General features: G+C 45.9%; 1 protein-coding gene across 3 annotated transcripts; it reads left to right on the top strand.

Annotated features, from left to right (window-relative positions):
* Window positions 1–3,041: 3,041 nt before the first annotated feature.
* HAUS4 (HAUS augmin like complex subunit 4) lies at window positions 3,042–12,102 on the top strand. Of its 3 annotated transcripts, none has more exons than XM_068965208.1 (10): window positions 3,042–3,191; window positions 4,975–5,051; window positions 7,542–7,684; window positions 7,776–7,907; window positions 8,237–8,371; window positions 9,593–9,689; window positions 10,567–10,712; window positions 10,965–11,095; window positions 11,455–11,523; window positions 11,665–12,102. In XM_068965208.1, the coding sequence occupies exons 2-10, from the start codon at window positions 4,997–4,999 to the stop codon at window positions 11,846–11,848; spliced, it is 1,092 nt and encodes a 363-aa protein (XP_068821309.1). In that variant the 5' UTR covers window positions 3,042–3,191; window positions 4,975–4,996; the 3' UTR covers window positions 11,849–12,102. The 3 variants fall into 3 exon arrangements, with proteins under 3 accessions (XP_068821309.1, XP_068821308.1, XP_068821307.1); XM_068965207.1 differs by having other exon boundaries at window positions 3,042–3,373; XM_068965206.1 differs by having other exon boundaries at window positions 3,042–3,579.
* The last annotated feature ends 719 nt before the right edge of the window (window positions 12,103–12,821 follow it).

The raw sequence follows: 12,821 nt of genomic DNA, 5'->3' as shown, positions 1-12,821 counted from the left end.
ATCAAACCCGTGCCCCTTGCAGTGGAAGTGTGGATTCGTAACCATTGGACAGCCAGGAAAGTCCTTCTGCAACAGTTTTAACTGCAAGGATGGTCCATAAGCTTCAACTTTCTTGTCTTACTATAATGTTTTTGGCTTCACCTGGTCTGGTCTCTTGGGCCCAGCATGGAGCTTGGACTCCCTGTCTCTGCCTCCACTTGCTGGGATGTTTCCTTCATTCTAAACGATCTAAGTTTCCTCTCCTTTCAGGCCTGGCTAAGAGAAGATTCATTTCATAGTCTTCCCTATCCATTCCTGCAGAAAGAATTCTCTACCTCCCTCAGGTTTTTCTGGTATTTATTATTTAAACTGCTCTTTTGACACCTTTTTGCTGCCATTGTATTATTTGCTTTTCATGTGTATGTTTTATCTTCTGAACTAGATTATGAAATTCACGGAAGGGACTGAGTTCTATTTTTCTTTGTGTCTCTCCCAAGGCACTTAATAAGTGCTTAATAAGTGTCAGTTTAAAAACACCTCACTTTGATAGTCTTTCCAAAGCACTTTCTCAGCCATTATCTCATTTGATCATTACATCAACACTGTGAGATTGGACGAGCTAGAAATATGTTAGTTCCTCCTTTTGACAGATAAGGAACCTGAAATCCAAGGTCACACAGTTTGTTAGAGACAGAGATGGAACAGATAATTGCATATGAAGACTTGATCCAGTTCACGACTGCCCATGGCTCTCCCCTCCCACCTCCTACCTCAAGACAGGCCTCTGTATCCTTCACCCCCTCACTCTTCCAGTACTTTAGAGCTACTTAGCCAAAGCTTTGTAGTACCATTTTAGAAATTTTGGCAAATAGGATACATGAAATTTCAGTAGATTTCTGATCAATTCTGAGTCACCAAAGCATCCTTGCTATTTTGTTCCAACTGCCATTTGTTAGGGACATTATGCCTGGTATTTAATGATGCTGCACTACAGAACTGAGGAAGCAGAAATGATTTTTAAAAGCCTTAGAAAATGACAGCACTTTAACATTAAGCACGAAAGGTGGCAGTTGACAAGATGACCAGGGACATAAAATTTTTGCACTGGATCACACTATTTCTCTATGTTTTGCTGCTAGCAGAATTCTCTAGTTGGTATTAAAAGAAAAGGTTAAATTCTCTGCCACCCAGCACACCAAGTCCTGAGAGTCCTTTCCCACCTCCCCACCTGCTTCTCTGATGCAAGAAATTTCATAATGTTGGTGCAATTTACTTAGCAATAAATATTTTTAAACTAATTCATCTAATAACCAGTCCATCCTAAAGGAGACCAGTCCTGGGTGTTCATTGGAAGGACTGATGTTAAGGCTGAATCTCCAATACTTCAGCCATCTCACATGAAGAGTTGACTCATTGGAAAAGACCCTGATGATGGGAGGGATTGGGAGTAGGAGGAGAAGGGGACGACAGAGGATGAGATGGCTGGATGGCATCACCGACTCGATGCATATGAGTTTAGGTGAACTCTGGGAGTTGGTGATGGACAAGGAGGCCTGGCGTGCTGTGATTCATGGGGTCGCAAAGAGTCGGACATGACTGAGTGACTGAACTGAACTGAACTGAACCTAATGACTAGATTCCAGTTGACTTTGAAAAAAGGGTGGCGGGTGGTTAAAACAGAGAGATGTTGGGGGAACCTTAGCCAGCCTGAAGTCAAACCCAGAGAGGATGTCAGGGGAATCATCCTTTCTCTCCCTACCACCTCCTGCTGGGATCCCCCATTGACTGAAACCAGTCAGAGAATACAGATACTGAGTAGTCCTTACCTTCTACATAGGGTGTTGAAGAGCTGAAAGTGGATCTACGGGGCAAATGGAAGACATCCGGCTCACTGGGCTAAGGGTGGCGAGGTGACCCAAAAATGAGACAATGAGACATATGGGAAAGTCTTGTGGATGCTTCTGGAAAAGATTTTCTTCTCAGACTGTTACAGGAAGAAGGCTCTTCTCCTTCCTTCCTGCTAGGATGCTGTTGAGAGAATGTGATGTACTTCTTGGACTTCTGAAGCCACCTTTTGACCATGAGGGGATTGCAAAGAGAATTGCAAACGATCTTGAGATCAGGGAGCTACTAAAAAGTCTTGAAAAGTGAAAGTGTTAGTCACTCAGTTGTGATGGACTCTTCCTGACCCCATGGACTGACTGTAGCCTGCCAGGCTCCTCTGGTAAGGGGGTTTCCTAGGCAAGTAGGAGTGGGTTGCCATTCCCTTCTCCAGGTCTTCTGCATTGCAGGTAGATTCTCTACCAACTGAGCCACCAGGGAAACCTAAGAAGTCTTAGGACCCCACTCCAGCTCGATTTCTGGTTAAGCAAACAATAAATGTCCCTGTAGTTTAAAAAAAGAAGACAAAAAATAAATAAATAAATAAAATAAAAATAAAAAAAGAAGACAGAGGTTTTGATGAAGGATGAGAAATAAAGAAGAGAGCAGAGGAGAAACCTGCAGTAGGAAAAGTGGAGAAGCCACCTCAAGAGACAGGGCTGGCAGCACCTGAGCAAGGAGACTTGCAGATGGGCGGCATGTCTGGGACAGTTCAGAGGTCCCCGAGGTCAGGCTTACACTGCAATCATTGACCTTGAATAAGCCAGTTAGCCTCTTTGCGCCTCAGTTTTCCCCTCTGCAAAATGGGTATGATAGTGACTTCCTCGTAGGACACAAGAACTAAACGGGGCAGGGCCAGGCAAGTAAAACATTTAGCGTAGTCTGACTCATTGTGGGCCCTCGGTAAAAGCTGGCAATTATTACCATCTTCCCAACATTTTCCCTCAACGTGGGGGAGGTGCCTAGGAGAAAGGGCAAAGTCTGCCTGCTCCCTTTCCCAGTCCGGACTCCAAACACCCAGTCCTCTGGCCGTTGGAAGACTGAGGGCGCGCGCCCGGCTGGAGGCGGAGCCTGCCGTTCCCGCCTCGAGCGTGGCGCCGCCCCTCCCTCCCACGCGGCCTCCTGGGCGTTTGGGGCCCTTTCCCCTCCCCCGGCCTCCCGCGGTGTCTGCCCAGGCCTTGCTTCCAGCAGCCCCAGCGCCCGGCAGGATCGAGAGGTTTCGGAGGCCGGGCGCGGGCGGCGGTCCAGTGTTGCGGCCACCGGCTGCCCCCCTGCCCGCCTCAGCCCCCTCGGCACTGCCTCGGGAGCTTCAGCTGCCCCTTGCTGTGCAGGTTTGCTCCGGAGGGTCAGCGGGCGGCGCTGCGGGGAGAAGGAGCGCTGGGAGAGTCAAGCCGGCCAGTCCCCGGTCTCCGGCCGCCGAGACCGCCCTCGCCCTTGGGAATCCTTGGCTACCAGACGGCAGGAAAGTAGGCGCCCGAGAGCGCGCTCCGCATTTTGATTCATCTCGGGCCCTGTAAGGGTCACATCTTGTGAAAATACCTGTAAAATCAATTTAACGTTCAGTGCAGCGTGTAAAGACAGCTCTAAGAATTTAAAAGACGCCTGAGTCAGAACATTTAAATGCTTGGGTCCTTGTAGCAGCGTTTTAACACGTCTGAGTGCAAAGGGTGGAGAATCGAGCCTGATTGCCCCCACCGTTCACTCCAAGACTTTAAAAGGGTAAAGAAAATCACCCTAAAAACCCCAAGAGGGCAGTTCCCCTAGGGAGGGAAGAACAGCTGACTATTTTTAAATTTGGGTTGGTTCTCATTTCCATGAGCGAAGTTTGCGCCTGCAGAATTTATTTGCAGGCTTAGATCTTTGATAAACAGAATCGCTAAAACACTGAGCTTAACTAAGTAGTGGCTTTTGTTGACAAGTCGATTGTGTTATTAATTCTTAATGTCTCATCCAAGGCAGGAGTCGTTATCTCAGTTTTGCAGGTGGGAAAAAGTTTGGCACCAAAAAGCATTTCCCTTAAATTCACACAGAGGCAACTGGGCTGAGCTGCAAATTAAGTCTAAGTATTCCGACTCAGTCCCCCTCTAGACCATGTTACAAAACAAATGAGTAGTTACTTTGATGTTACTCGTAAAACCAGGAAGTAAACCAAATGTTCTGTGAACATGAAGTGTTACATCCTAATAACCTATGTTCTGCTTTGGGAGGCTCAGCTGCTCTTGAAGAGTTTGATACCTTACAGAGAGGCGGGTTGGAGCAAAAAAAAAAGGGAGGGGGGAGGGGGTGGTGGGAATAATGTCAAGGGGAAAGTTTTGTCTCTAGAGTCCAGACTGTGCCCATCCTTACCTCCTCTTTGTGTTGCTGGCATTCTTTTCCGTGTACTCGGTGTTCTGACGGAACACTGAGGGCTCACGCGTCCAGGCCTCAGCCACATGAACACACCTTTGCGTTCCTCTCCTGGCACTGACCTCCCTGTCAGTCTTCCTGTCATGCTCTTTCCTCCAGGTGCTCTTTCCTAATGCTGTTAGGCGAAAACCAGTTGTTTTCCTTCAAGTGTGGATTGATGTGTCACTCCTGAAGGATGTTGCTAGAGTTAATGATCAAAAGCTACCAACAGATCTCAGATGAAAGGACAAGTTAAAGAAGCACAAGTAACTCTTGTGGAATTTGATAGCTGAGTTATTTGGAGGAAAAAAAACCAGACTGATTTCTACCCCCTCCCCTTCCCCAGCTCACTCAACTAGAAAGCAGCGGCTCAGTTTTAAGGGAAGGGAAAGGGAAGTCGCTCAGTCGTATCGGACTCTTAGCAACCCCATGGACTGCAGCCTACCAGGCTCCTCCATCCATGGGATTTTCCAGGCAAGAGTACTGGAGTGGGTGCCATTAGGGGGCCGGGAGCAGGCATCCTTCTGTTTAGTGAATTGGAAAGTTTTCTTTCCCAAGGAGGATTCTTTTCAGACAGGACCCAGGATGTGTGATATAGTCCCTCCCTGTAAGAGGTGTTCCTCCTCCCCAGCTTGTAGACAACAGAAATTTGAACCCAAGGTAGTTGTCTCTCTGGGGCAGCCAAGCCAGTTTATTTATCTTTTTGCTTTCTTTTACTCATTTGGACAGATAAGAATCACCAGAAAAGCAGATGGCGTCTGGGGATTTCTGCTCGCCTGGAGAAGGGATGGAAATGCTACAACAAGGTAAGGGCAGCCATTTGCAAGAGGTTTGAAGAATTATCCAGAGTGGTCTTTTTTTTTTTTTTTAAGTAGTTGATTAATTTTGGCCGTTCTGGATCTTCATTGCTGCACATGGTCTTTCTCTAGTTCGGGTGCAAGGACGTCTCATTGCCGCGGCCTCTCTTGTTGCAGGACACAGGCTCTAGGGCATGCAGGCTTCAGTAGTTGTGGCACATGGCTTAGTTGTCCTGAGGCATGTGGAATCTTCCCAGACCAGGGATTGAACCCATGGCCAGATTGTTAACCATTGGACCACCAGGGAAGTCCCAAAATGGTGTGATCTAGGGCACTGTCTTCTATAATAAAAAGGGGAAATTCCTTGGTGGTTCAGTGGTAGGACTTGGCACTTTCACTGCTGTGGCCCGTGTTCAACCCCTGGTTGGGGAGCTAAGATGTCTCAAGGTATGGCCAAAAAAATAAAAGGATTGATAATGTTCACCAGTACGGTTTCTCTCACAGAAGCCTAAGTTCCTAGGGAAACTAGAATCCTTGATGATTATAAACATTCTCTTATTGAAAGACAGATTATACAAACACCTGTTCTGTACCTGCTAGTGCAATAGACTAAAATTTCAAGATGTTCCCATGCTGTGTTAGCAACCATATCCTGATGACGAGGGTGGCGAGTGAACTTTTGAAAGCTGTGTCTTGAATTTTCTCATATCTTATCCTCTAAAATCTCAGAATCCTTCCATATTTGAATTCTTTGCCCATTTCAGATGTTTTCTCTATCTTGAGTCCTTTGAAAACATCAATCTTCTATATTTTGACCATTTCCATATTGAGTTTTTAATGCCTTGGGAGGAAAAAAAGAAGAGACTTTTAATTTTCTAAAAGGACTTTTTGGTATGATGGTCCAGAGAATTAAAATGTGTTTGGTATGTGAAAGTAAAATAGAAGACCCCAGCAGAAAGCATGTGGGAAAACAGATGGAAAAAAAAGCCCCTTGAGCATATGGAATCTGGCTATGATAAACTTAGACAACATATTAAAAAGTAGAGATATCACTTTGCTGACAAAGGTCCGTCTAGTCAGAGCTATGGTTTGTCCAGTAGTCATGTATAGATGTGAGAGTTGGACCATAAAGAAGGCTGAGAGCCAAAAAATTGATGCTTTCAAATTGTGGTACTAGAGAAGACTCTTGAGAATCCCTTGGACTGCACAGAGATCAAACCAATCAATCCTAAAGGAAATCAACCCTGAGTATTCACTGGAAGGACTGTTGCTGAAGCTCCAATACTTTGGCCACCTGATGTGAAGAGCCGACTCAACGGAAAAGACCATGATGCTGGGAAAGATTGAAGGCAAAGGGAGAAGGGGGTGGCAGAGAATGAGATGGTTAGATCGCATCACTGATTCAATAGACATGAATTTGAGCAAACTCTGGGAGATAGTGGAGAACAGAGGAGCCTGGCGTGCTGCAGTCCATGGGGTCATAAAGAGTCAGACGTGACTTAGCAACTGAGCAACAACCTGGCTTCTTGCACTTTTTCTTGTGCGTGTACTGTTCTGCATCTACGTGGGGTACTCAGTCTATTTACAATAAAGAGAATTTGGTTAGTTAAATTTTTTATTCTTAAGAATATACCCTCTCTCAGTCTTGCTTATGCAACCAGAGATTACATCCCAAGTTGGAATTGTACATGTGTTGTTTTTTTCCGTCCCCCAAAACTCTAGTTATTATGTATGAATGAGGCATTTTAGGTAGTGTGGTGAGTCCTACCAAAGAGTCCCTTATTCTTGTTTCTCTTTGTCTAATATTTTCCAACTGTATTTCCATTTTCTAGGATCTTAGCTTTTTTTAAGGCTCGTTCTCTAATTCTTGATTAACGCCCTTGTATATAATATAAATGCTTGTTACTTTGAGAACTGCCTTTAGTTTATTTGTGGATTTTTAAATTTTGTACTTGTGCCACGAGGCTTGAGGGATCTTAGTTCCTTGACCAGGGATTGAACCCCAGGCCCTTGGCAGTGAAAGTATGAAGTTCTAACCATTGGACCACCAGTGAATTCCCTATTTTTAAAAAAATTTCATTTGATTTAGAAAACGTCCCTACCAAAAACCTAAGGGTGTTTTGGAAGTGAGTATTAAGCTGAGAGTTATGCTCAATTATGGGGACTTCCCAGGTGGCTCAGTGGTAAAGAATCTGCCTGCCAGTGCAGAATCCTAGGGAGATGCTGCTTCGAACTCTGGGTTGGGAGAATCCCCTGGAGTAGGCAATGGCAACCCGCTCCAGTATTCTTGCTTGGGAAATTCCATGGACAGAGGAGCCTGGCGGGTTATAGTTCATGAGGTCTCAAAGAGTCCTCATGAGTGAGCATGAGTGTGTCCACTGAACATGGACATGACTGAGCTACTGACCCTTCCCTTCCTATATCTTATGCTCAATTATATAAATTGAATCCGTACTGCTGTCTTTGCTTTTTGGTCCCTATGGGGGACGTCTCATTAAGTGTGCAGCAAACAGCTTCCTCCTTGTAACCTGAGTGAAGAGGACCTGTTACAGAACCCACACTTCAGCCAACTACTGCTGAGTCTCTCACAACACGTGGACGAGAGTGGTTTAAGCCTCACGCTGGCAAAGGAGCAGGCTCAGGTAAGGGCCCTGGGAGAAGGGCTGACTGGGAGGAAGAAGAAGATCTTCTGAGAGAGAGGGGCTCCCACCTGAGATTTTTTCGGTTTTCTAGGCATGGAAGGAAGTTCGACTGCATAAGACAACATGGTTAAGGTCTGAGATTTTACACAGAGTCATTCAAGAGCTACTTGTGGACTACTATGTGAAGACACAAGATACAGATTTAACTTCTGAGGACAGAAAGGTGAGGCAGGAAGCAGGAAGTAAGTGCTGGTAGCAGCTGTAGGAATGACGGGGACAGCTGTGGCTTCCTTTGATTCTATGATATGGGGGAAATGGGAGTTTTGAGTAATGGGTGTCAAGAAAGACAGGGACTGTAGTTATGGGGAAAGAGGTGAGTGTGTTGTCAGGGTTTTGAAAAGGAAGATTGACAGGAGAAAGCACTGGCAGCTAGGAGGGGATGACATGTTTGAGGACTTTGAGGATATGTGAAGAACTGCTCATGAGGATGGAGGAGGCGGAATGGGAAAAGTTTTATAGTAACTTCTTTTTGCTTTTTATTCTCTCTCCCAGTTTCATGAGACCCTTGAACAGCGGCTACTCGTGACCGAGCTGACACGGCTCTTAGGTCCCAGCCAGGAGAGGGAGGTGCCTCCACTTCTAGGGCTGGAGAAGGCGGACCTTCTGGAGCTCATGCCACCCTCAGAGGTTAGGGGCTGGGGGGACGGATATTGGGACCAAAGAAGGGAAATGGCTTAAATTCTCCCATGTATTGAAGCATTTCGTGGTTAAACTTTCTGTGAGAATGATACTTGTTCATGGTGGTAGAACTTAAGTAAATAAGAAAGAAAAAACATTACAAGGAAGCAAGTAAGAGCTGAAACACTAAATCTAGAAATAAATGCAGTATTATTATGTATAACTTGACATATTGGGTTGGCCAAAAAGGTCATTTGGGTTTCTCCATGAGATGTAGAAAAACCTGAACAAACTTTTTGGCTAACCCAATAAATGGTATTATACCTCCTGTGCCTATATAGAATATAATCTGTTTTCACTCAATATATTTTGGACTTCTTTTCAAGTATATGATTATTTTCAAATATATATTACTTTTCAAATTACTGTAAACAAGATGATACCCTCTAAGGCACTCTTTTTTTTTTTAATTGAAGTATAGTTGATTTATAATGTTGTGTTAGTTTAAGGTATGCAGAAAAGTGATTCAGTTAAGCCTTATATATCAATTCTTTCTCAGATTCTTTTCTCTTAAGGGTTATTATAAAATATTGGAGTTCCCTGGGCCGTATGTAGGTCCTTGTTGGTAATGTATTTTATATATAGTAGTATGTATATGAAAATTCCAAGATCCTAATTTATTCCTCTCCTCTTCCTAAAGCAATCTCTGCACAGTATCTAGGCATATAGTTAGTGCTCAGTGTCCTTATTATATATCACCAGTTTTAATCACAGATGGATTTTGTTGTACAGATGTAGCATAATTTGCTCACCCTTATTGATGGATATTAATGTAAGGTTGTCTCCACATTTTTGCTGGTAGAAGCCACAATGATGGGAACGCCCTGGTTCATACTTGTCTTTGTGTGATTATTTCTCAAGTGTTAGTGCTTAAAGTGGGATCACCAGGTCACAGGCCACACACAGAACACGCTGGTACATATTGCCAAGTGCAGAGAGGCACTTCCAGTGCCCTAGGTCCCCACATTTTCATCAGCATGGGATCTTGACAGCCTCTGTAGTCTCTGCTAACATTAATCTCCCTGGTGACTTGGAATTAAATCTCCCTGATGACTCTCGATGCATTTCCTTTGGTTATCATTGAGATTGTTATCATCACGTATTCATTGACTGGATCTTCCAAGTTCCGGCTGTCTGTCTGCATCTCCCCCTTCTCTTCTGTGGCTGCAGGATTTTGTGTGGATGAGAGCCCGGCTCCCATTGGAAGTGGAGGAGCAGCTCAAGAAGAAATGCTTCACTGTGCTCTGCTACCACAATCCCAGTTCAGGTGCGTGCCGGCTGTGTCCTGTTCACAGCTGGCCTTCAGGGTTCCTGGTCTGCTCTTTTGACAATAATGTGTTTGAATTTTAGATTTGGGACAGAAGCTGGGAAGCACTGGAAATGCTTACTTTTTTGTTCCCTTGCTGGTAGAATAAGAGTGAGGAATTCTGTGTGGATTCCCTCATTCGGCCAAGTGCTGAGTGGCAGTGTCCTCTTGCTACAAGGAAGGATGAGTTCTTCTTAAGAGAATCAGAATGTAATAGGGAGGAAAGTTCAGGCTAATAGGTATCCACCTTGTCTTTGTTGTTTAGCTGCTAAGTTGTGTCCGACTCTTTGCAACCCCAAGGACTGTTGCCCACCAGGCTCCTCTGTCCAGTTCCCAGGCAAGGATACTGGAGTGGGTTGCTATTTCCTTCTCCAGGGGACCTTCCCCACCCAGGGATGGAACCCACCTCTTGTGCTTTGGCAGGCAGATTCTTTACCACTGAGCCACCAGGGAAGCCTCTTGTTTTGTCTTTATTTCTGTGATTTAAGAATCAAGGGCCACATTTGGAATTCAGAGTAAGAGTGAAAGTGAAGTCACTCAGTTGTGTGTGGCTCTTTGTGACTGCCAGGCTCCTCTGTCTATGGAATTCTTCAGGCAAGAATACCTTTCTCCAGGGGATCTTCCAGACCCAAGGATTGAACCCCGGTCTCCTGCACTGCAGGCAGATGGAGAGAACTTATTATGAGAACTGGGCTGTTTTTATCAGGCCATCAGAAGAAAACCTGTAAGGAAGACAGAATCTGTAGGGCTGGATGTATGAGAAGGGTACTGAGATATGGCTTTCAAAACGCAGGAGCAGTTAGGGTTTTCCCATCCAGCATTCTGTTTCTTTGCCCAGATTTGGACAGTGAAACCCTGAAAGCAGCAAAGGTCTGGAACCTCGCTGAGGTTCTGGCAGGTGAGAAGCAGCAGTGCCAGGCTGCCAAGAGCCAGCAGAAGGAGCAGATGGTGCTGCTGGAGAAGAAGAGTGCCACCTACTCCCAGGTCTGGCAGGGCAGTGGGGTGGCCTCCCTTCTCTTTTACTCTGACCCCAGGGGCCCCTCTAGGGAAGCCAGGGATTTTTTTTTGGTCATGGATCTTCCTCAACCAGGCATCGAACCCATGTCCCCTGCAGTAGGAGCACAGAATCTTAATCACTGGACCATCAGGGAATTCCAAAGCCAGGGATTTCTGATCTGCCTTCTTTTCTGCTGTCTTTTGTGGCTGCCCTCTTCCTCCTGCCTCCTGGGGGCTCAGGTGCTACTTCGCTGCCTGGCCTTACTGCAGAGGCTTCTTCAGGAGCACCGGCTGAAGACTCAGTCTGAGCTGGACCGCATCAATGCTCAGTACCTGGAGATCAAGTGCAGCGCAATGATCCTTAAGCTACGGTGAGCTGTGACCCCTGTGGATCTGAGAGACTCCATCTCACACCCCACCCCTCCAACCCTCTCCCTCATCACTTTCCTCTCTGCCGTGCCTGACACCCTGTGGGTGTGCAGTAAATGTCACATAGCTCTGTTAGCCTTTGGATTACTCTAAAGCTGTCAGCATTCTTGGGTCTTTCATTTTAAAGTCTTCTGAAATAGGTGCTTTACTGTGAGCTAAATTGCTCAGGAATTTGGAACGACTTTGCTTATCTTGTCACTGCTCAACCCATACGTTGACCATGGGCAGGTCCTGTGTCCCATTCCTAAGTCTGCTGCTGTCCAGGATCCTCAGCTTGACATTTCTTTCCTCCCCTGGTCAGGATGGAAGAGCTAAAGATTTTGTCTGACACTTACACTGCTGAGAAAGTGGAAGTTCATCGTCTCATTAGGTGAGAACTCCCAAAAGCCTGATAGAGCTCTTCCACACACCACACACCCTCCAGACTCATTCATTTTTGTGCCTTCCCATTTCTGTGTACTTTCTGAGGAGCCAGATCCTTATATTGTATCTCCTGTGCCTGGGTTCTTAGGGACCGTTTGGAGGGGGCCATTCGCCTACAAGAGCAGGACATGGAGAAGTCCCGACAGGTCCTGAACACCTATGAGGTCCTCGGGGAAGAGTTTGACAAGCTGGTGAAAGAGTACACCCAACTCAAGCAGGCGACTGAGAACAAGCGCTGGACCCTCCAGGAGTTCAACAAGGCCTACCGCTGAGGGTGGGTGGGGCCAGGAGGCGTGGCTTCTGCAGAGGAACCATCTTGTCTTCCTGCTGAAAGGACCACCTCCACCAGAGGCCACCTTCACTCAAGGGCGTGTGGGGACACTTGTCCAAAACACTACAGTCCTTTAGGCATTCTTCTGGTTTTTCTTCCTTGTTTACAATGACTGAGTCTCTTCTAGAAAATGTAACAGGTTTGTATCATTTTACGTTCAGTGATTTATGTCAGCCCTGTACCCTATTTGATTATCTCCTAAATAAAGTGATGGTGTTGTACCTTAGGACTTTAGTCATTTTTGTTTGGACAAAGATAGAAAAAGAACATCAGAGTCTATATGGATAAGGAGGGAGACTTGAGTGCATGCAGAGCTGGCTTCCTAATGCTTACTGGAAGGGTGAGGGGTAAAAGGGCCAGCCTGGCATGTGGGGTTTTAGAGGCTTCATTCTTAGATGGCAGAAGTGGACTAAAACTGGGCTTGCTCTTGAAGAATTAATCTCCAGACTAGTACTAGACGCTCAGATGGATAGGATACTATTCTGTCACTATGGCTGTAAGTGGGGCAGGTATGATAAAGCTGCTGGGCACCCAGCCGGGTTACAGGAAGGGACACAAGGCATTTGTGTTCTCGCTTCCCTCTGATGTGGTTTGAGGGTTACTTCTTTCTCTGAGAACAGAGGGTGGGAGAAGATTACCCTGAGGAACCAAGTTCCCTGGTCTGTTTAGCTTAGAAAAAGGCAGGGCCCTGACTGGTGGGGACTACAAGGGACTTCCCTGGTGGTCCAGTGGTTAAGACTACATGCTTGCACTCTAAGGGGCGTGGGTTCAATCCCTGGTGGGGGAACCCACTTCAAAAAAAATCTGAACAGGAAATAAAGATGTCAGTTTAAAAAAAAATGCCACAGTTGGGGGTTGCTGCAAGCAGAAGCCCAAGACCACCCTCATTTAGAAGGCCCTACTCAGCTTCTCAA

Source organism: Capricornis sumatraensis, chromosome 2 (genome assembly GCF_032405125.1).
Source record: "Capricornis sumatraensis isolate serow.1 chromosome 2, serow.2, whole genome shotgun sequence".
Classification (NCBI taxonomy): domain Eukaryota; kingdom Metazoa; phylum Chordata; class Mammalia; order Artiodactyla; family Bovidae; genus Capricornis; species Capricornis sumatraensis.
Note: the sequence above shows the minus strand (reverse complement) of the source record. Positions and strands in the feature narration are given on the sequence as shown.

What these genes read in the sequence shown, in the direction of transcription:
- HAUS4 (XM_068965208.1), top strand. Translation starts at nt 4,997, where the DNA reads ATGGCGTCTGGGGATTTCTGCTCGCCTGGAGAAGGGATGGAAATGCTA. An exon ending in GATGGAAATGCTACAACAAG is followed by an intron (nt 5,052 to 7,541) that starts GTAAGGGCAGCC and finishes CGTCTCATTAAG; the next exon opens with TGTGCAGCAAACAGCTTCCT. An exon ending in GCAATGATCCTTAAGCTACG is followed by an intron (nt 11,096 to 11,454) that starts GTGAGCTGTGAC and finishes TCCCCTGGTCAG; the next exon opens with GATGGAAGAGCTAAAGATTT.